We start from the raw sequence: 24,241 nt of genomic DNA, 5'->3' as shown, positions 1-24,241 counted from the left end.
TCCACAAACAAACAAAAGAGCCAAAGACAAACAAAAAGCCATAGAAGGCAGAGGGATAGGCTTACAGCAGCTTTTCTTTACCGTATATTGATCTATGGCTTTAACAATCTGCCACAACCAAGAAAGCATCTCCTAATTTAGAGTTCAACTCCATTCACAGAATTCATGACAATCTGGTCTGTATTTTGCTAAGGAAAGCCAGCAGGCAAGAAGAACTGATTTGGTTACAACTCAGTAGTAATTACTAGACTTTATTTCCCCCATGCATCAGATGATATCTATTTTACAGGCAACATAAAGCCTCTTAATTCCTTGTACAACCAGATTTGGTGGAACATTTTATCACAGTGGAGGCTCTCTTTAGTAGCATTTAACTTATCTGATGGTTTCTTTTTTTTTTTTTTTTTTTGCAAACAGGCTAAAACAAATAAGGAGAATAACAGGAAAACAAGCTCACAGATATTAAGAGCTTATTCTGTCCAACAGCTAGCACAATATACCCTCAACTACCGTGGCTCTGTAATTCTGGCCCTTTCGCCCTTCCTTATGTCCGGATACAAAACATTGTAACACAAACACAACATCTCAGTTCAGTAAATCCATTAAGTGGTTACCTATCTATTCTGTTAAATCAATGCCTAGAAGTATCTGCTGCAAAAGCATGTGTATATAAGCAAAAAGATGTTAATGAAGTTTTAAATTATTTATATTAGTACATATCAAGACCCCAAAAAGAAACAATTCCTTAATTTAGACAACAGAGAACCTGTAAAGTCAGCTTACTTTCCACATCTAGTTTGCCACTCTTCCTCCTAAGACTACTGAAAAATAGTTTGTCCATTTCTGCCAAGGCAGTTTCTCAGGCTTTCATTGCCTAACGGACTACAGTAATTCACACTGGATGGATTCTAATAAACCCTTTACTACTGCGAAGTGATGGATGTTCAGTTCCAGGTTTTCTGATTTGTGTACAGACAAACCCCCTCCTGCAGAGCCAGAATCACAAGAGAGCATGCTGCAGCACATGGGCACAGCAGACTGCCAAGTGGCAGTGCCTCTCCTACCCACCACCTCACTGGCTTTGAACGTGGTGCTCTGGAACAAGGGACGGGCACCCACTGCAGCTCTACCTCTCCTTTGTTGCTGAGCAACTAACTAATGTTGCACCATCTCACTGGTCATGTCACCTCTCTGCTAGCTCAGAGCTCTGCATCATCCAAAAACAATGAAGATATTTTCAATTTAATTATATTTAGTTAATTATTTGGCAGGAGTGGGGGAAAGTATTCCTAAAGAGTTTAGAAAATAATCTTGACCAAAATCAGGAAATAGTAGCCAAGTTAAAATGTAAACAGTGGATTTAACACTATGAATATGCAAACGCTTTTCTGGTTCATGGGAGCTGTAGAAAGCTCATGCTTGGATTTTTATGTATTCTCTCCAAAAGGTTAAATTTCCAGTGTATTTTATTTTGGTCTTGATTTGTTGACTTTGAGTATATCAAAGATCTAAAGAATAATCTGTTTTAATACATGTAAAATATTCATTGAATTGCACTGCCTATTTTACATATATCTGAAATGCAAACCTTTGGTAGGTCCCTTCTTGTTCTGCATGGCCTGCTGTTCCTCTGTAATATTCAAGCGTCGAACCACATCAGCAAGGGCAGATTTGAGCAGCTGGATGTCATCTTCCTGCATCTGGACACGTTGCTCCAGAGAGGCAATACGATCTGTTACCTCCATACTGCTTGCAGCAGAGGCACTGTCATCTAAGTAAAAAGCAGAAAAAGACACATTATCAACAACGTTTAACCATCAAGGAATAGCTTATGTAATTTGCTGCAGTTAAAACCAAGGCTTTTCTCAGACCTGGTGATCTCTTGAGGAAGAAAGTTTTTTAAGTGACAAAAAGGAAGAGATGAAAATAAAATAAATAGATTGATAAAAAGTAGGAGTACTTAAGTAAGATGTGAGGTGGGCTTCAGGGCTACATATTGTTAATTTGGCTCCATAATCAATTATCTTCATGTCTGAACCATAGTGATCAACCATCACCCTTCACTGTTCTGCTTGCAACAAGTTTCCAACCCTAACAGGCATTCATGTAGAAAATTGTACTCTATGACATGCTGTACACCTTTGCAGATTTTTCTTTATTGCATATGTGATAGCATGTACACATTAGACATATATAAACAGCACATTGGCTTACACTTTTTCTAGTTATTGCCCACAGACTGAAAAACAGATATTAACCTCATCTGCTAACTTCTAATTTATACCAGCAGCTTCATGAGAACATTCCCTCTGACTGAAATAGAAACATTAGATAAATTCAGAATTACTCAGTAATTGTACTCTTAGCCTGCAAAATCAAAAAGAGTTATTATTTTGTATACAACTCACCCATTATTTGGAATTAAAGGCTGCAACTCCCTGATGAGGACTACTCATTCTTTCCACCCAAAACTAATAATAAGAGCATTTTTCCTAATGAGAACTTTAATTCCACTGCAATTCCTACCACACAGAAACACTGTAATTAGTTACAACACTAAGTTAGGAAAAAGAAGAAGAAAGGAATACAAAAGTAATGCAAAGATGTCAAAGTCAGTATTAGAGGGGGAAAAGTGCAGTTTTTAAAAAAGAATTGCAAGGTTTTATTTAAGTAGGTGGATCTGAAACATTAAAAAAGATTGGGTATTAAGTTACTGGAAATTGTAAGTAATGTTAGTCAAGTGATGATTGGATTATAGTTTTCATTAGAAAACTTTAATAAAAGTTATACTTCAGCAAAAATGGATATTTATGCTACTACTTACAATCATATCTGACTTCTCTGTCATCCTAATGTGTGTCCATAGAACATATTTCTTTTGTTAAAGCAAATCTCTCATTGTGAAGAATTTGGTATTTGTTTTCATTTCTTGTGTATTTAATTCTCCTCCAATCCAAACCAGTTTTCCACTTCTTTTGTACAAGGGTGCAAAATGACAGTTAAGTAACTTCTGCATAGTAACCAGCGTCGAACTTTAAAACAAACTAGTGTTTCAAACAACACCACCTTCTGAGTGCACTTAAAAGCATGTCCAAAAATGTTAATACATTCAATTGTTTAATCAGAACAGTCTGGGTAAAAATTGTATTTAAAATGACACTAATTTAAAAAATTCTATTCATCTCAACACTACCCCAATACAAATTGTTTTAGAAATCTGTTTGTAAACTGAGTTTTTGCTTCCCTACCCCTTATACCATCAACAGCTATCTGTGCCTACCAAAAGATAAAACAGAAACAACTCAGGAAGAAAGACTATAACGATATTGACAGTCTATAAATAGCTACAGGCAAATATACTTTAAATTGCTTGTTAATTCTGTTATAGGATTTCCACAGCATATTTAAATTATCAACATTAGGATATTATTAGGCTGAACATCATGGTAATCTAAGTATCCAGTTCTGAACAAACTAAAACAGAACTCAAGTTCCTGAAAAATAGTCCAAAACTTTCCCCATGACAAAACTTTCCAAATTTCAACCTAAACAGAATTGGGCTCATCATAGGACTCTGTCCTGCAGCTGTTACAGGTAATTAATCCCCAAATTCAGATTTGCAGCCCCACTGGCAGCAGTACAAGCTGCCTTCAGAACTTAACCTTTCCTTATACAAACAAAGGGCCCATGCTGCTCTAACGACTTTACACTTTAACTCAGCTGGAAATAACATGGATTAGCATACTGGACAATAGGCAACCAAATGAAAAGCTTGATTTAACTGATAAAAACCAAACTCATACTTTAGTCATTCTGCCAAATTCAATATGACATGGCATAGTTTTCTTCTGAATTCAGTCAACAAGCAATAGGCAGTTCACAGATTCAGGGCAGAGAAGGAAATCCAGGGAGAAATTGGCTGGTGTCAAAATGATCAAGCCCTTTTTTATTTCCAAAAGAACAGATCTTCATTAAAGTATCAATTTCATTAGTTTTTAAGTGCATAGAAACAGTCATTTTGCCCAAACGTAAATCTTCAAGTAGTAAACCAGTGGCACTGACTTATTTGCAATCCTGTAAGAAATCACTCCCTATCAACATGTACGTCTGTGTATCTTCTCCCACCTTCTCCCAGCTGTGGTACTTCCCCTCACATACCCACTGACCAACAGGCACCAGCAAACCCTTCCTCTGGACACAGTACGGCTCTCCCTTCCCCCTGTATCACTGTTCTTTTCTTCCTGGCCCTCGGGAATGTAACCTTCATCTGTGCTGCAGCCTACAACTTTTTTTTTTTTTATGATGGTTACCTCACTGGATGTGGTTCCCTTTCAAGGGTGCAAAAAAGAATTAAATTTGTAACAACTTTCAGTAAATGAAAGTGAAGAGAAGGTTTCTTAGAGTCCAGTCATACTTCACTTTTCCTCCCCTTTGCATGCATATGCAGGCAAACTAGAAAAGAGACATAATAGAATTAAACTGTTTTCTAAAGAATACAAAGTTCCATTATAAAATAAGCATAACCTGTTATGCAAGTAGAGGATGGAATGTTCTTGCTGTTGAGATTATTACATCCAAGTATGTTGAGCAATAAAGTTGCAACTTCAGCACAGCCAAATGAGCAAAGTGGTATGGTGTCAGAGAATAAAGTAATTCATGATATAAATTAACCAAGCAACCATTAAAAAGTCACTATAGATGTCATCTACTCTGCACACAAGAGCAAAACCAATTGTATTGTTAACCAGACTTGTGATTTGCAGTCTACAGCTCATTCATACAGCAAAGAACATCTGCAAGCAAATTTTTAGCACACACTTGTATAGCAATTTTGACTCAGAGTAGAGCCATCTCATTATTATTATTATTCCCAATCCAATATTAAAGTGACTATACATTTTATAGCACCTAGTTCCATGTTTTCTCATGGAGAAAGCTTATCTGCAAGAACTCACAGATTGGGTTGAGAGTGGAGCACAGGGGGTTTGGAGGAAGCTGGCTGTGGAGTGCCAAGAGGCCACCAACTGCTCTGCCTGGGGCTAAATTTTCCCTCACAGAGTCTACACATGCCCTTCCCACAGCAGCTGGGTTACAAGTATGCCTTGGCTGTAGAATTACAGCAACTGACGGCAGAGAGCTTTATAGTTATGACACAAAATTCCTCAAAACACTTTAAATGAACCCTAGGAAATCAAAAGCAGTAGATAAACCTTACTGCAGTCGTACAATATAGTAAGAACACCGTTATGTCAATACCTGCTTCTTTTTGTAACACTAATGCAACATGAAAAACTCTTTAACAGTGTTAATATACTTAGATTTGGTGATCTCTTCATAATCCAGCTGTCATAAACCAAACAGAGATTCACAATTTTGACAGGCATATGAAAGTGACTACAAACCCAAACAATTTGACTTGGAGTGTCAGATCTACGTAATGGTCACTAACACCACCAGACAGAGATGGTATCACCTACATGGGTAGCATCAACAGCATGTCAGAATTACATATTGCCTCTTTTTCATCAATTGGATGAACATGGACTTTTAAAAATTAAATACAGGCAAACAGTTTTTAGAAATCTGAAGTGAATCACTCTCTACAAGCGTTCTTTTCATGGACTATAATGCAGGTCTAAATCACTGTCTCAAATATGTAAATCTGCGCCTCATGAGATAAATGCCACCTACAATGTTCAAAATTAGATAAAATGAGAAGGCATCCATTTGGATGCTTGAATTTTCATCATCATAAATATTTGTGGTAAAGCTTGGAAAGACGAGCAATTTGTCATTTATATTGCTGAGATTTTGCAGGTTCCAAAGAGAAGACAGCACACCTCTCTTTAAATTTTCCAACCAGCTAATCCATGATCTCATAGATTGGAAAGACTTCTTGTAGCAAAGTAAAAAACAATACTGAGTCAGATGATTAATCTGGTTCCAAAGCATCTTCCAGTTTTTCAGCAATTTATTACTTGAACTTAGCCAAATGTGAAGAAACATCTGAAGCAAAGCCAACAACAGGATGTGTGTGCTGTTTACAAGAACTATTTCAATATTATTTCATTATATATTGGCTGAAGCAAAATTACATATTTAAGCTATTTGTCAGAAGAAAGCACATTACAATGCATGTTATTTTTTTAATAGATTTTACCTGCTGGAATACCTAAGTCTGAACTGCACATTAATAATGTAGGAAATAATTTTAATTAAAATAGACTTTGCATTTCCCTCCCCATCCCCCCTCCCAAGAACTACTTCACTAAAGATATTCCACCTTTGCCCTATGCAGACATTAGTTTTGAGACTGTCTTGCCCATCTCAGAAAATGGCAGCTGATTAAGATGAGATTCTCAAAAGACTGTCAATCTACATGGTTTCCTTGGAGCACCAATTAAGAGGATTGAATTGTACACAAAGTACTTCCAAAACTTTTCAGAATATACTCTGTGCATTCTATTTTTGCCAAGTACCCAGCACAATGGGAGTGTTGTGGCTATGCAGTGTTATAAGACATTTTAAAAGCAGCATTTTAAAGTCTTCACCAGAGTTGTCCCTGAATTTAGACACCCTATAGAATATCAGAAAAGACAATTTAAGAAAATTTCATCAGTGGTCTCTGGCAATAATTAAAGATAATCCAGAAGACAGAACACACAGCAAAGGATGGCAGTGAAAAAAGCAGCATTACCTGCACACAGATACCCTTGCAGCATAAAGATATAGTTTGTGCCAACAAGCCTGAATTGAACTTAACTGGCAGGACTACTTTCTGTCACTGAGAGTTATTGGTAAGTACATCATGCTCCACACTTCTGAAATTAATTGGTACAAATAGTTACATTCCTTGGAAATTGCTATGAATTTCAGGACTGCTGCTAGAGCCTTGTGAAACATGAACACAGACAGAAAGGAATTCTGTACCCCAGCATGAAACCACCTGTGTGGCAGAACACTGTAGCTGCTGAGAATGCCCGTGACACCAAAGGAAAGTTAAGAATAGCATTGATTAAAAAAACGAGCAAAGAAAGAAACCAAATCCAGAAGCCAAATTTAGATAGGAAGAACTACTAATTGGATTTGACCCAGCACACTAGCAAGCAGGTGAGAACACTGAGCATGCTACATACAGTTCCAGAAACATTTTTCCACCTGTAAAACCCCACATTTTTCAGGCTCCACTAACTCTGCAAAACTGTCAGATGCGGGCCGTGTCACTTGGTACATATTTGGAGCCTCCTCTTCTCCTGCCCATATCATCACTGAGATCGCATGCAAGTTAACTGTTTTCTTCAAGCTCCCAAGGAGTCACACTACCATTAACTTTCAAATGACCCCTTCACTTCACCTCTCTAAATGCCATCTGTTTAGCTTGAAACTCTAACAGTGCAGAAAAATACCCCTTTGCAGCAAGCCTTTCTCCTATGTCTTCAAAATCGTGTCCTCCCTTTTTGGTTCATTTCATACATTTTTGAGGCTGGGGCACAGAGTCAGTCAGAGAACATATTCAACAGCTACAGTCTATCTGAACTGACAGCAACAGAGATAAAAAGGAGAGTTAGGAAGAGACAACCACACCATTGCCAGACCAGTACCACATCTTCTCCTTGTACCAATTTCTGTGGCTTAATATCAGTAGTTGTTTGGAGACCAAAAGACACTGTGCAAGAGAACAATGGGAAAATAAAACAGCAGCTTTGATTTCCTTTGACAATACCAAGCCAAGCTCTTTTGTTTACAAGATTAGTGCCGACGGTATTTCAGACTACGTATCTTTCCTCCATCCACTCTTCTAATGCAAAACACTGTACAGTACCTGAAACACTGCAACAGTTTTTCAGGCTTGTCTCCTGGGGACAATGACAACACATATGGGCAACAGCTTATCATAAAGTCTGGTGCATACTGGACTGCTCTACTAGAACCTGATTTGACCAGATTAAAGCCTTCCACTTGGGAGAAGTAAGTGGATTTAAAGCCCAAAATAATGTTATCCCATTTAATCTTGTTATTTTGTGTGGTCAGGGAAAAGACAGACAGAAATTTTTAATTACAGTTAAAAGTGTAATCACATGTTCCTTTACCTGAAGCTTTGTAAATCAAAACCAGTTGCCAGCTGAACACTGAAGAAACAGCTTTTATCATGTCAAATCCTTTAGCTGTGTTTTGTTATAAAAAGTACATATAACAGGATAAAAGTGTAAGCATTACAGATGGTTTTCATCTGGAAAACTTTAATTGTGAGGAACAAGAAATCGCATTTGATCTTTAAATCCAATCTATTAGGAATGCCTGTCTATAAGCTTGTATACACATAGTCTCTGAACAGGTAGGACAAGTTTTCAGTTCAGTCCGTATTCTAATGCATGTACTCAGGAGTGATTAGCATTGCGAGGAGATGCCCTAGTTCGGTACAATCAGGTACATCTCACAGCAAGTAATCTGAACAGACCAGATCAGTTCTTCCATGTCCTCAGAAGGTATGTATGTATAGGAGGAAACAGGAAGACAACTCTATCCCACACATCCACCTAACGCCATACTCTGGACTGCACAGAGAACTCAAGAGATAAGCGATATAAAAGAGATCACAGGAACAGTAATGGAAAGTATCATCTTGTGACAACACACTACTTCTAAACCATTCTAATTTAAAAAAAAATGTAATCCAAATATTTGCTCATTTACTATACATGGAAGGATGGTTGTTTTTGTGGACAGCACATTCCTTCCTCTAAGATAGCTAGCTATTGTAGTTCAGTATTTATAAAATCTTATTACTGCATTTCACAATGTTCACTGAGGACTAACTTGTTGTTTTACCACTAGAAACTTAAAGACAAGGAATATAACTTCCTAAAATTACAAACAAAATTCGAAAGAATAAATCCATAATAGCAATCATCACTCAGAGCCTCACAGCTCCGTGCACTGTATTCATTAACAAAATGGAAGAGAATAAAATGATCTTAACAGAACATTCTCAGAAATTTCTTTGTCAGCAATTAGTCAGCAATCACTGCAGCAAAATCATAAGTATGTGCCTTGTAGCTCTCAAGCTATAACCAGCAGCTTACTGGGGTTTCCCTAGCAGCTGATAGATGAACTTCTACTCGGAAATCAACCAGTTAAAAATTTTCTTCTCCAATATTGCTGAAGTGAAAGATGGAAGAAATTTTTGACACATCAATAAATTGAAGGAATTTTTCCAAGAAAATATCTATTGACACTTTACAGTTCAGTGTTACTGTACTGGCTCTGCTGGGCATAGAAACCTAGAAATACCACTTTAACAAACTATCATTCTTCCACATTATGCTGTACCACAAACAAAAAAAACACAAAAAAAACCCCACCCAACATCGTTAAAAGAAAACAGAAGAGTAAAAACAACTTTCTGTAGCTTAATACTAATGCAAGGATAGTAGTTTGAGAGAAGTCACACCATGGGGATCTGCCTACTTAAGAGGCTGAAGATACAGTCTAACTTGTAAAGAAAGGAACTGGTCGGGTAACTAATTGAGGTGTGTCTGGGCAGAAGAGCTGAGCTGTGTTTTTCCATCTTATCTTCTTGCTGATGTGTTGAGGATACACCTGTATTACACCCTTAAGAACAAAAGAAAAGCATATTATGGAACATGGGAGAACATTTATGACAACTTTCATCCCTATTTCACAGCTACAACTCTACATCCAAGTCATCCTACAAAAGCTAGCAAGGGATGAATTCAAATTCACCACATGATGTACACTAATAAGAATTTCTTAGATTCACAGAATGGTTTGGGTTGGAAGGTACCTTAAGATCATCTAGTTCCAACCCCCCCTGCCATAGGCAGGGAAACCCTCCACTAGACCAGATTGCTCAAGGCTTCATCCAGCCTGGCCCTGAACACCTCCAAGGAGGGGGCATCCACAACTTCCCTGGGCAACCTGTTCCAGTGTCTCACCACCCTTACTGTAAAGAATTTCTTTCTAATGTCCAGTCTAAATCTACCCTCTTCAAGCTTCAATCCATTCAGCACAATTAAACAAAAAGAACCCGCTCAGATGCAAAATTGTGTCTTATCCTAAATGTGTTTTAAACCATGTGCACATAAACACCACGCATGCGTAAGAGTAATGCATTTGTTTAGAAAAGTACTTAGAAGACTTACTTCAATATGGTTTCACTACCTTTAAAGAAAATGGGATCTCTCCACAGGATTTTTCAACTATGCCATATGCAAGTAAAGACAAAAGATTCACATTTACTTGCAGTCAGGACAGATTTAAAGGCAAGAAAAGTGATTTAAACCATCTTTTTGAAGTTACTGTTGTTAGCCTGTGATAATGCATTACAAACCAATTCTGGTTTACCTCGCTTTTTATGTACTTGTTATTTTTCTAGAGAACAGTTGAAGAAAACTAGCAAGAAACCACTAAGACATACCAGACACTGGATGATCTGCAATTAAGTTCATCCTTTAAGTTACATTAAAGATAGCAGTATATAAACACTTAAGAAACTACTTACCTTACCATATACTTCACTTTCTAACTTCCATATCTGATATAAGAACAGCAACTGAAACTCAAATGTCCTTAGACCACTAACTTTTTACCTATAATTTCTTATCATATGCGTTTTAGTGAAAACTACTGTAATATATGCATATAGTTTCCAAAATCAAATTGAAAACACTACTAAACGTCAGAAATAGATAAGCAAGTAAAATACTTTTTTCCATTTAAGAAATCCAAGATTTAGTAAAACTGAGGCTACATCAATAGCAAGTAACCCATAGTTACTGATTTCAAATAATTTGTGTTTTGTCTTATTTCATAAGTGCATCCTTTGAGAATTAAAAATCTCAGCCTCTGATCAATGGTTATTTATTCATAAGATTTAAAAAAAAAAATCTGTATTTGCATTTCTTAAAGACTTACCAGCTTTTAAAATTGTTTTCTGTAGACTTAAACTAAGTGACATAATAAAATAAAGAAATAAATAACAGATTCCTCCTGCACCTATAGAAGGGCTTACTGATGCCAAAAGAAGATTTAGCACTTTTGCAAACTGCGGTTACTTGTTCTCAGCTAATACCTTCACTTCCAGCAGTGGTTTGACTTTTCTTCAGAACTCTGTACCTCGTGAATATTTTAGTTTCTCAAATTAATGCAGTGTAACATTAGATTTCATTACAGGTTGTCACAAAGACAAATCACTACCTTAATATTTAAAGGAAAAAATTATTTCAGATTTATAAAACTATTTTAAGTCTTCTTTTAAAACCTATCTTTTCAGTATTGTCTTTCACAGTAACCTGCATCTTTTTTCACTTTTGCCAGTGTTTTAATTAACTATTAACAGCCTTGCTTGGATGGGAGAGTTAAAAAAGCACATAGAATGACCATGACAGGCCTCAATTTTTCCAATATTGTTCATTCTCAGTTAGGGTTAAGTCTTCCTTTCATTTAAGTCTTACAAATATTATTACTGTTTATATAGCTTTTTCTTCTAAAATCTTCAGATCACACATTTCCATGCTCCAGGATAAAAATTCTGTATTGACAATAATGCAGAAAGAACAAACTGCCCTTGCCAGCAACAGACACTGCATTTGATAGTGTTAGGTGTCCTGGCAATAACCAGGAAGAGGACAGCATTAGGGCTTTGTGAGATACCAAGAAGGAATAAAATCCCTCTATTCTCTATCCTGCGGGTGGGGGAAGGGAAACAGGTTTGTTTCAGGAAACAGAGAAACATACATAACATGAAACATTATTTGGTTTAAAATTCAACTCCTCTGCATTCTTTTTATATATAACTGGATTCCCTAGCATGAGATCATATTCTTATTTTTAGCACAGTGGGGTGTGTAGGATTGTCAGAAATTTCACCCAGCTGCGATGCCATTCGCAGCACATTACGCAAGTGTGGTCCTGCCACCCTGTGAGAGTCAAGGAGTTGTACTCCAAGGCTTGCCCCATCCTCCACAGAATTTGGCAATGCTACAACAAGACACTCATGGCCTATTTTTAAAAGAAATTCAGGTTTTTCATGGAGGAGAAGATGAAGTAGGAGACAATCTAATTTATAGCTTTCGTGTTTGTCAAATAAGTTTACAAATATGCTTTGATCAACTAATGCAGTTTATATCTCCCCAAGGCTACACAGAGTGTCCTTAGTAAAGGGGACAGAGCCAGCAGATGCCTGATCCACCCTTGGCTGGGAACAAGCCCCAGGCCAAGGTCCAAGCACCGCCTGGCTCATGAGCATTCCTCTCCCTCAAGGACCTTCTGGGACTAATTTGCTTCTGGCGGCAGTCAGTACTTCTCCTCTATGAGTTTCACCTGAGAGATTAGAAGGGCGAAGGCTGGGCAGAGCAAATCCTTTTCTAAAAGCCATCTCCTAATGGCACTGAGCTGAAGTACTAATGCCAACAAAGCCTGCAGAAAACCTGGCTGATAAAGCTCTTGTAGCCCATTGATTACCAAGCATCTGAGCTCAACTTTCATGATAAGTTAGAACCTACCAGCAAAGACAAACCTGTAAGAGTAATATGGCCACACAGCTGTAGGAGCAAAGTTCTACTATGCTTTCTTAGTTCTGGATGTGGGTGGACCTTACACAAGTCAGACTTCTGCAGCCCTAAGTACAGACTCAAAGTAGGACAAGCACAGGGTCTGAACTAAATCTGTGAACCTGGAATTTATTTATTTACTTACCTACCTTTTTTTTTTTTTTTGGTAGGCTGCAACTTCAGAAATCAAATTAAAAATCTGCCAGGACACCATTTAACATTACACTCTTTATTTATGATTCAAACAGGTACATATTTTTAAGCACTCCTGAAAAGAGATTAGTGGCCTCCAAGTACGTAGAGATTATTTCAGTGATAAGATTTGCCCAAAACAGCACCTGGTATAGTAAACTTTCTCAGCACTGCACAGAGCACTGATTTCCATGGGCAGTAAACCCAGCAACGTACTGACCTTGAAAATTACTAGATTTATGAGAGGTGGGAAAAAGGCTGAAACTGATTTCTCCCTGCTGCACTGAAGTGATAGTTCAAAAAGCAATATCTCCTCACAGTGCATCATTTTTTCAAGCCAGACAAGGAAAACAGATGTCTTTTTCAAAATACCCCTCGGTCTAGCAGAATATAGACAAGAGTAAAGTCTGGGACACAAAACTTCATCATGTAGTTATGTAAAAACATAGGTATAACAATCTAATGTTAAGACACACAGATCTTAAGGTCATATTCCAAATATTTAACATCACCACTTTGGAAAACCCCAAGACATCAGGCTCTTATCTCCAGAACTACAGCCTCTCTGGATCAGTGACTCAAGTCCTCACACTCAGTGGATTTATTTCTAGCAAATGTTTTCCAAATACTGACTCTTCACCAAAATCAAGCACTTGATCTTTTTAAAGTCAAAAGCTGAAGAGAAATTTAAAATGATCTGTCTGATCAGGCATCTCCAGTCACACTCAAGCCAACAGGCAACCACTGTAGTAGTGACTGCCTCCAAGGCAAAGGGGTCAAACATTCCTATGGTCTATCACGCATTTTTAAACAGAAAGAAGACAGCTTCTTAAGCACACCATCAAGTTTAAACAACCAACCAACCAACCAACCCCCAACATACAAACAAAAAAATAACCCAAAACCCAAACACCAAAACCCAAACCACAACACAAAAATGAACAAACAAACAAAACCTCCAAATCCCAAGTACTTTACTGAAAAGCACATTTTGAGCAGTTATTCACAGTGTGATAGTTCCCAAGCTTCTCTATTCATTAGAAAAGTGTTCCTAGGAAAATATCATTTTTATATATACATTTCACTGCATTGCAAGTACTTTGATGGTTTTTCAATTTGCCATCAAATTTGCTGGCTTTATATTTACTAGATTTCTAATCTATATTAAATATATTTACTGGGCTTATTGGACTCACAAAAAGTCTCCTTGTGAAATGAATGAGGCACAATTCCTATGAAAATTATAGAGGGTGATGAAGTAATTAAAAGCAATCTTGCAGTGCATGAATAAAACAGCTGTGTTTTAAACTTCATCCCATAGCCTTAGTTCTAAGATTTTCTAACTTCCCAGAGCTTAAAAAGGAAAGGTTAATAATTTTCCTAATTTTTCCAGAGGTGTTGGAACTTTCTCTCTCCTTGCTATTTCATCCACAGAAACAACTGCAAGTAAGGATTGTGTATTAGGATCTGTGGATCTGTGCCAGAAGATAAAAAAATGTTTTGTTTCATAGACAACTGCCTAGAGCAAAGATGAAACCCAAGAAATCTACATTTCCTTACAAACTCTGCAAGGGACTCATGGTGCAGGTTCTGAAGGATTCTCGTCTTCAACCTGCTCAGTTCCTGGTGAGGCACTGGAATAGATTGCCCAGAAAAGCTGTAGATGTCCTATCATTACAAGTGTTCAAAGTCAGGCTGGATGGGGCTTTGAGCAACCTGATCTAGAGGAAGATGTCCCCTGCGCAAGTGACAGGACTAGAGGAAATGGTTACAAGCTGTGCCAGGGGAGGTTCAGACTGAATGTTAGGAAATACTTCTTCACAGAGAGGTTTATCAGACATTGGGATGGTCTGCCCAGGGCAGTGGTAGAGTCACCATCCCTGGAGGTGTTCAAGCAGTGTGTGGACCTGGTGCTTAGGGATACAGTTTAGTGTTGACCCTTTGGTGTTGGGTCAAGGGTTGGACTGGATGATCTTTGGGGTCTCTTCCAACCAGATGTTTTCTGTGATTCTATAGGCAGCCCTAATATAACAACTGAAGACAGCAAATTCAAGCACACAAGACAACCCATTGTAGGATTCATATCACTTAGGTAACTTGCAGTTATGGGGGACTGTGAACTCCAGAAACTCAGGTGGAATATGTGCCAAAAAATTACCATATTTCACATGACCAAGAAGACCAAGGCAAGAATCACCAACACCCCCAAACGCTGCCTTTACCAAGTTCCACAGCTTCATTTTAGCTTCCTCAATCTGAGCAGGAATTAATCAAGCAACAATCCACGTTGGGCACCAATTAATTTTGCAACGTGGTGGGTCGAAAATTCCTCCCAACATTAAATTTGCCAGACCAGCTCAGCTGGAAGCAAATGAAAGCTGTATTTACAAGCAAAACTACAATCTACAATGAAATGCAATGAATATGTACAAATATACAATATTTACAATATTGTACAGGTATTTACAATTAATAAACCAGGGGAAGCTGCAACAGCTTCTCTCTCCCTGCCTCCCCCTTACCCCCCTGTACAAAAGGGACAAGAGAAAGAAGCAGAAAAAGTTGCTGTTAAACTTAGCCAAAACAATGCAGCCAAGGTCAAGCAGAAGCCAGTTAGTATCTCCCAGCCTGAGGAAGAAAGAAGAGAGAGATGTTTACATTACTAGCTTACATCTGTTATCTTTCCAATGGGAATGTTTAGAATTATCATTATTTTCCTTTTTACATCCAATAGTGTGATTCTACCACTTTCTGTTCAAGATCTGTGAAAAAATTTAAAGGCATAGCCTAGAACTACCACATGTGCCTATCATCGGTAAATCTACCCATCCCTAGCCATGCAGTCCTCAGTCAGGGTCTCCTTAGCTGTTCTGCAGGTGGGGAAAGGGCTAGAGGACATCCAGTTGTGCTCCCAAGACCTGTATGTGAAGCCTGATTGACATCAGTGCTATAAGAGACTACAGCACACACAGCAGAAACATCATCTGTTATTCTGACAGTTCACATCTCTGCTACAAAATGTGATTTCTGAGTGAATTGCAGCCTGGCAAATGGGACAGAGCAGTGGTGTGGTGGCAAAAGGTTCCCCTGATATGCTTAGTCCTCCAGAACTCAGCCGGGCCTTCTCTCAAGAAACCAAAAGGGTGCTAAAAATTTGCAAAGAAAACAGTACTCAAAATCTGGCAGCATGGGCCATTTCCCCCTCAATATTATTTTGAAAAAGGTCTGAGTGGTTTGAAACTGCCTATGAAACAGACACATCTGTGTGTAGGACCCATACACCCATACACATCTGAGGAACACATCTGTGTGTAGGACCCATACACCAAGCCCAAGGGTCTAGATGTCACCCACACACAGTTGCTGCCTTCACAATTGCCTCCCAATAGGCAAGTCTCCACAATGCAGGCAGCTGTCACTACTACTAACTTTATGGAGGAGTTTGCACCACATCTCAAGTCAGTACATGCAGGGATGCAATCAGCTCAGTGAGCTATATTGGGGAGTCATAGTCCCAGGGTGCAGTGACTGCCTTCCACCAGTAATAGTTACTGCAGATAGCTGGCATTGTTTCCAGACCAGGAGCTCAGGGGGCTTCAGCAGGTAGGATCGCATCCCTGTTTGTCATGGGGAGAGGCTGAGATCCAGGGTGCAGGGGGAAAGTATGGAACTAGGCTCCTACCTGGCACAGTATCCAGAAGATGTACACTATTCAAAGCATGCAGTTCGACACAGCACAAGGAGAATGGGCAGTTGCCGCTACCTAAATCAAATTCTGCTGCCACCACTAGCTATGACCTCCTGATGATAACTTCCCTAATTAAGTTGGTTGTCCCCAAATCCCACAGAATTACTAAATGCCACGTATCTGCCACCTCATTCATATCTCTTCATAATCCACTTTCTTGTGGAATCACAAAAATTTTATATACTATAGTTGGGTCAATGCCTTACTTCATTTTCCTTCCTTCTATCCATTCCTCCTCCTACTTGATACAAAATACAAATGACATCTTTTCCTTCAATCATTCCTGCCTGCACTCTCAACATAATGCAATGGCAAGAAGAGTAATGCTCAGAATATGCACTGGGAAAAAAAAAAAAATCTTATTCCAGAAAATGAGTTTGAAAGTGAATAAATAAGACACTGGGTGTTACTGGAAGCTAATGTACACATAGTTTTAGGACTATACCCATAATATGCTGTATTAAGAATTTCTTACCTAGACAAAGAAGTTATTCGGAAATAGAAATGACCCAGTAGGTTTCTCCAGCTTCTCTTGAATTACTTCACATGGATGTAACCCATTTTCACTTTAAACCCCCTGCTTTACACAACTGTTCAGAGAGTTTCACCTTCCATGCAACATTGCATACGAACTCACATATCATTCATATCTAATATCTTGCCAACCTACACTTTCTTTCCACTAGCTAATTATCATGTGGAAGCCTGTCAGAAATGTCAAAAGCTTCTTTTTTAAGCTACTTTTATCAGAAGGAAAAAAAAAAAAAAAGAGAGAGAGATTACAAATTCTGAAAGATGTAGTCACTTTAACAGGGCTCATTTGTTTCCCATGGTTTGTACCTACCGAAGATTCGAAGAACCCTTTGGATGTCACTGCACCCTGTGCCAGCCACCTTGGGAGGAGCCTTGAAGGACTGAGGTTATTTCACTGCCTCACATTTCCACTCCCACAGCCGTGGAAGTGGGAATTCAGCTCATACAAACTGCACCATAGGATAACTAAGGTTTAGTACGCAGCTCTTAACCACAGCTTGCTAAAGGACAGGTAACAAGGACTCAGAAAAGCAACAGTCAAAGTCAGTTCTTCTTGGTTTTAACTGGAAAAAAGAGGAAAGATTTCGCAATGATACAAGTTGCTGGCTTGTCAAGAGAGTCACAGAATTGCTGTTTCCGGCACAGAATGACTTTAACTTTTCATAGAGGTCTAATATAATTTTAGTATGACAAAAGGTTATGTACAAAGAGAAAATGTATAAATGTCTATGCAGCAGAACAAAAGGTATTACAATAAACTACAAATAAAACCAAGACATTTACACTATTATTTAAGATAAATGAAGTTTTCACAAAAAACCTTACTACTACATTTACGGTAATGATAAAGCTTCCACAGTGCACAGAAGCCACCACAACAAAGACAGTTATTACACTTTGGCTTACAAAATGAGGTTTCACACTTAAACCCCCAGGACTAGTAGAGGCTAATTAAGCAACTTTGATCCAGAACCCAAACAAGCTGTCTCACTTAGCTCAGAACCAAATGGTTCAAATTAATTAAACGGAGGTCTGAACAACATTGGTGTCATTACAAAGCACCATGGGGCATGCTCTCCTTTATTGCTCAGGGTTTGTGTCCTGGACTACAGCTGAAATGGCACTCCATGCTTCTTGGGTCTCTGCAGCAGACAAATAGAGACAGCCTGGTAAATTGGAAATGTGTGTGTACTTGTTTTAAAAACACTTCGGATATTTTAGTCAATTCTAAATCTAGTAATTTTAGTTAATACTAACCTGTGTAGTGTTCTATGCCACAGCTGGGTACACCCAAACGGAAAGACTTGCATTTGCCACAGTCAAGATGCTTTAACATTTTTATTTTTTTTTTTCCCCAGATGTATTTGTCCTACTTCTAAGCCACTGTTTAAGGGAGGCAGACTGGAAAGAGTTAGGAATAGCCAGGAGGTGGCCCATACATATTTTATTCTTGGGGAAGTACATGAGCAGTGCTGAGGTAGCATCTGAAAAGCCTTGCTAAGAAAGGTGAAGGCAGAGAGGGTTTTCCCATGCTTGCTGTTGGGATTTGCAAATCCTTGCACACTGTGCTGAATACAGGACTGGCAGACACTGTGTAGAACCTGAACTACAAGGATCCAAAAGCTTGGGTTTTCCCAAATATCTTTCTTTACCTTTTCATTTACTTGTCAGTGGTCCATGGGGCATCATCTAAGAACACTAGGCTGTAAACAAGTATCTCCACTTGGATGTCATGTTCCACTTCTTAAAAGGATTAACCATTTCCTAATGCTAGCTATTAAAACTCCTACAAAAATATATGTGATTTTCACCACCACTGACCTTAGCAATTGTTCCAGAATAAATACCAAATTACATAGACTTTTTTGGTTTGTTATTTTAGGGTGTTTAGTAAAAATCAGCTGTTCCATTTATTCCTGTATTAAAATATCTATATGCTGTAAAGAAAGAAAATGTCAAAAGCACAAACTTTTTTTATCCTTCTCTCAGCCCTAGAGAGCCTTCAGCCAGGCAGCAGCCACTTCAAAGCTTCACATTGCACATGCCTAGAGACATTGACCAAAAGAATCAACTGCCAAATTCGGGAGGCAGTAAAAGGCTTAGAGGGCTCCCTAAGGCAAAAACTTTCATATATTAAAAGTGCAATTAAAAAAAAGCTAGAAAGGAGGGAAATCCCTGTCCCTCCTGGAACAATGTGCACACAAATCCCTCGTAAATTTCTGAGTCACAGTTAGAAGAGTTAATAACCCAGCATCAACCACGTGGTTTCTAGGCTTCTTTTTTTCTCCTGCATAGCCTTACAGGAATCACAAGAGCTGCTTTAGGCTTACTTCAATTTTTTGAAAGCAAAGAAGTGTAAACAGGACACACAATTGCTCTCTCCAGTGAAAGGCTCTTAATCCAGACTTTCCTACACAGGACCATAGAGGGTGACAGCTAGCTCCTGCAAGAGTGTTTTTGTTTAAATTCCTCAATGAAGAGATCTTGTGGAATCTTCCTCCTCCCCTTGCAATGAGTCTGGTATAATCAAAAGAAATGCTTCAGATGTAGTCAGACTTGATACTGAGACCACAATCAAGGAGACCAGAGTAGAAGGATCACATTGATGACATTTGGTACTGATTAATTCTGGGTTTAGGGTATGCCTTTTCCTGCAAAGTTGTGGAATAATCTGATCAATATGTCCCTGAAACTAGTATGCTCCCAAGGAAGACAACGTAAGAAAGATAATTGTTCTTCTCATAGAAATTTTACTTCACTCTCAAATTTCAGAAGTTCTAAGAAGTATGTAGTTACAAAGTTTTAAAATGCAAGAAAAAATGTAGATGATACACACTTAGGAATTAAAGTTTCTGTGTATGAAGTACTGTGAGTACACCCATGTGCCTGGGGCCAATTATGATGTTTTTTTAATCAAATATGATTTTCTCTTCTACAAAGAATATAAGAAAAATTACAAAAAATATTGAGATTCATAGCTTCCACGGAGGAAAAAAAAAAAAAACAAAACAAAACCAAAAACCCACCAACAAAACCAATAATGACAACAAAAAATAACAAACAAACAAACCACCACCAAACAAACAAAACCACTAACAAAACCCTGACACAGACACACATGAAAGCTAAACATCCATCAAAGAAATGCAGGAATCTCAATGGTAAAAAACTTCTCTTTCTACTTTTGAAGAGTAACTGGACAGAAAATTAAGTTTTTGATGCATATGCAATTTTCTACCTCTATGAATTTTAAATTCAATCATAAATCGTATTTACAGCAGCCAGAAAGTACTCTTCTCATTATTACAGTCTTCTAGCAGCTGCCTGCCTCTCTCTTATATTGCTTTACACATTGTTTTAAAACTTTGCCTGCTACCACCACACTTGGCACAATGCAGAGAAAAGGGGATCACATCTACCTGCTACAATTCAAAACAGATGGGTAACACTTCTAACTTGGATTAATTTATTGATATCGTGCAGCACATGGTGCCACAAGCAGCTGCAGAGACAAAAGCAAGGGTCCAGTTGCACAAGACACAATGGCCAATCTAGAAACCCTCAGTCTGCCTGCAGCACCCACTACTCCTATAATTTATCTTCTGCTGCCTCTGAAAGTTGATTTCATTCCCCAAGCTTGCAGAAAACTAACCTAGCAAAGGCATAACCAAAGTACCACATACAAACATTGTGCAGATTTTTCTGTCAGGTTAGCATGCTAAATTAACTCACAAGTATTTTGTCCAGTGTAAAGTGAGTAAAATCACTGAGGGCAAAAGAGAGAAGGGGAAGTAGGACTTTCCTCTGGAGCTGCCACTTGGTATGTTACCTTATTTGCCCAAGCTATTGTAGGCTGAAAGTGGGAATGGATGGCTGGCAGCAAGGGAGCATCAGGTTTGTGCCCAAGACTGGAATTCACTTAACCTCAGGCTCCTAAATGTTATACTACTATCTTCCAGCTTCTACAGCTCTCTGATATGTTAAGCAGTACTCCTAAGCAACCCTATACACACCCTCTTATTACATAGCATCTGAAGGACCAGACATCCCTTATTAAGTCTCCCCATCCATGTCATACTGTAATCTTTCTTTTAATTGAAAAAAACCCCACACACAAAAAAAACCATTATCACAATGTTACTCATCTTCAAAGTTAGTAGTTAGAATGATTTTATTACATCAATGTGCATCAGAAGGTACATTTTGTGGAAGCAGCAAATAAAAGGAGAAAGGGATCTTTCTTTAGCTTTGTCCTGGAAAACAAAGAAAGAAACAAAAAGGGGGACAGGAAAGAGGGATGAAGAGGGAAGAGGGAAAAACAAGAAAATAGGAAATGAGGAAAAAAAATGACTGGGCTTAGATCTTTCAATAAAACAGAACTGTTGTAAATGGAAAGCCTTGATTTTAGTTCTGTCCAATTGATTAACTTTGCTGAAAAGAAGTAAAGTTTTTAATTTTCAGTCCATAATAAACTTTTTGATAAACAACTGTGAAAAAAATCTTTGGACCTACAGAAGTGCAGCTCAAGCTCAAGGAACAGCTGAGGGAACTGGGGTTGTTTAGCCTGGAGAAAAGGAGGCTGAGCAGAGACCTTATCATGCTCTCTTACAGCTGCCTGTAAGGAGGTTGAACTCAGGTGGCTGTCAGTCTTTTCCCGTCTTTTTAGGATGAGAAAAAGAGGCCTCAAGTTGTGCCAGTGGTGCTTTAGATCAGATATTAGGGGGGCAGGGGGAGAATCACAGAAAGGGTTGTCAAGCATTGGACCAGGCTGCCCAGGAAAGTGGTTGAGTCACCATCAGATGTGGTGCTTAGGGACATGGTTTAGTGGTGAACTTGGCACTGTTAGGTTAACAATAGAACTCTGATCTTACAGGTCTTTTCCAGCCTAAACTATTCTATGTCTCCAAGTGTCCCACAGTGACTTGTTCACAATGCTCCCTCTACATATTTTAGTTTGGACACAGAGGTTCTCATGAGCGATCATCACCACTCGTCTCTTTTTCACCTATATCATAGTAGAGTCTTGGAAGCGCTCTCCAGTAGCAAATCAGGAGCACTTGAGTGCTGATGTGTGTTTGGTGCATGGCATCAGATTAGAGCTGGTCTGAGGTAAATGCAGAGATAGATGTATGGATACTTGGGTCCTTGCTACCACCTGTTGTTCCATATTTCCTGCTAATGTAGGCACAGCGCTAAAATACAGTGTCTTGAAGCAAGTTCATCTTACATATACCTTTTTTAAAGTATTCTGCCCCTCGATTGCAATTCTTGCATTCAAGGAAATGTTTCTCTGTATGCTACCTGGAGCTGATACCAGCTGACACAGCTGCCAGGCCACACACCAAAATCCCAAATTTTAAAAAGGGATCTTTTCTCACTTCTCAGTAGAGAAAAGCCTCAAGCCTTGCAAAACATAAATGCTTAACTTAAAAATTGTATGTATAAAATCTTTTGTCCCAAAGGATCCCTAATTAGTTCATTAAAACATCTGATCACAGAGGAAATTACTTATTTCCAAACTGAAATACAGCCACAGCAGGGATCACACACACAGACACGCTCTCTAGCATCTAAGAAAGAAAAAGGGAAAACCTTCCCTCACACCTCCCTCTGTGCATAGCACTACACAGAATTAGCTAAATTACAGTGGTGTATATTTTCTACTGTGAGAACCAAAATGTCTAAGAATCCTCATTTTCAACTGGAGCATGCCATGAGTGTTTTCAAACTTTGAAACTACAGCTTGATTGCAGCCCACAGCCAAACTCCTTTCAGTGTCACAGTATCAGAATTTCATCTCTTACCCCAGATCACATCAGTAATTGTTTACTGTGTTACACTGAGCTTTATATGCTTTATATCCATGCCTCAATCTATGGGCATGAGCTCCTTAAATTAAATTTTAAAATTAAATTCAAAATTCAATTTTATGTTCACAGTTAAGAACCTAAAAAAGATGGCCTGATTTTTCAGATCACTTGAGCGTAGTCCTGGCTGTTATTGACCTATTATTTTGGCCTATATTTGGAAGATGAAAAGTAAAAAGTCCGAAGTGCAGACACTGGTTTGAATAGACTGGCCTGAGTCTCAGGATATGCTAATGCCTGTCAGGTTTTTATCACTTAAGATAAAGACCCCATTGCCCCCTGTGGCCCATCTATTCTTGCCAGACCACCCATCTAGCCACAGACCTTGCTCACCTCCAAGAAGCCATCCTCCACAGGCACACAATTCATCAGACTCTGAGCAGTAGGACCATGTCATGTAACACATTAAGCCTGACATGCTTACTTTGGGGTCAGGGGAGGACCCACCTGTCGGACCCTGCAAGCTGCTTAAAGCAGGATCTTCATTTGGGAGATATAAGGATGCTTTCCAGGAATCAATGGGTCTGTGTAAAACAGTTTGGGAAATGCTGCACAGGGAAGGGGAAAGGAAGTAACAAAGTGGTAATTTGTTTTAGTAAACATAAATTAATATGAAATTGATTGTTAGCATCTCCCTCAGATTTCAGAATTTTTTTTCCCCCCCAAGGGGAAAAAAAAATAAATAAGCTGCTCCTAATGCTGCTGATTGCACAGTGCAAGAACCTTCCACAGCTTCAGGGAAATTCTAGACATCACTGTCCAGTACACTGCCCAGGACCTACAGGGGGACATCTCAAAAGCTGCTTCTGTTTTTTTGTGGTTGTTATCACAATTTTAAGAAAAAGAAACATACAGTTTTCATTAAATACCAGGTTCTTTACAAAGCTTTCATTAAAAAATATTTGCCTTTCATAGCTTGAAACAATGGCTGTTTCTTTTCTATCTACATATTGAAACTTGCTCATCTATTCTGTATCTTAGGAACCTTACATTGTAAAGCTTAGTTTGGGCTCGTGTTCACTCAGATTTTTCAGATGACTACAAGCCAGCAGCAATGTTTCTTATATTGACCTGCAACAGATCACAAAAGTTACATTTAAACCCAGAAAATATTTCTTCTTTCCTGTTTCAAATCAAATACAGAGTCTATGCTACTAAGAAATGCAAAATGCTTTTATCACACTGTGTTAAGTTCAGATTTTTACTCTAAAAATGCAATTAGCTACTCTGCTCCATAATATCTAAAAATCTGCTAGACTTTCAATATTAGTTTTTGAAACGGTGTATTATATTTATTCAATCATCAGTCATTTCAAAGCAAGACAAGA

At 38.4% G+C, this 24,241-nt stretch overlaps 1 protein-coding gene across 2 annotated transcripts in view; it reads right to left on the bottom strand.

The window, feature by feature from the left end:
• Window positions 1-24,241, bottom strand: part of EML1 (EMAP like 1) — a 103,344-nt gene that overhangs the window by 51,134 nt on the left and 27,969 nt on the right. For both annotated transcript variants that reach the window (XM_054400558.1, XM_054400559.1), the window contains exon 2: window positions 1,589-1,771. In XM_054400558.1, the coding sequence (XP_054256533.1) occupies window positions 1,589-1,771 (183 nt within the window). The remainder of the gene's footprint in view (window positions 1-1,588; window positions 1,772-24,241) is intronic.

This window comes from Indicator indicator, chromosome 4 (genome assembly GCF_027791375.1).
Source record: "Indicator indicator isolate 239-I01 chromosome 4, UM_Iind_1.1, whole genome shotgun sequence".
Lineage (NCBI taxonomy): Eukaryota > Metazoa > Chordata > Aves > Piciformes > Indicatoridae > Indicator > Indicator indicator.
The sequence above is the reverse complement of the archived record's forward strand: the minus strand, read 5'-3'. Positions and strand labels throughout refer to the sequence as shown.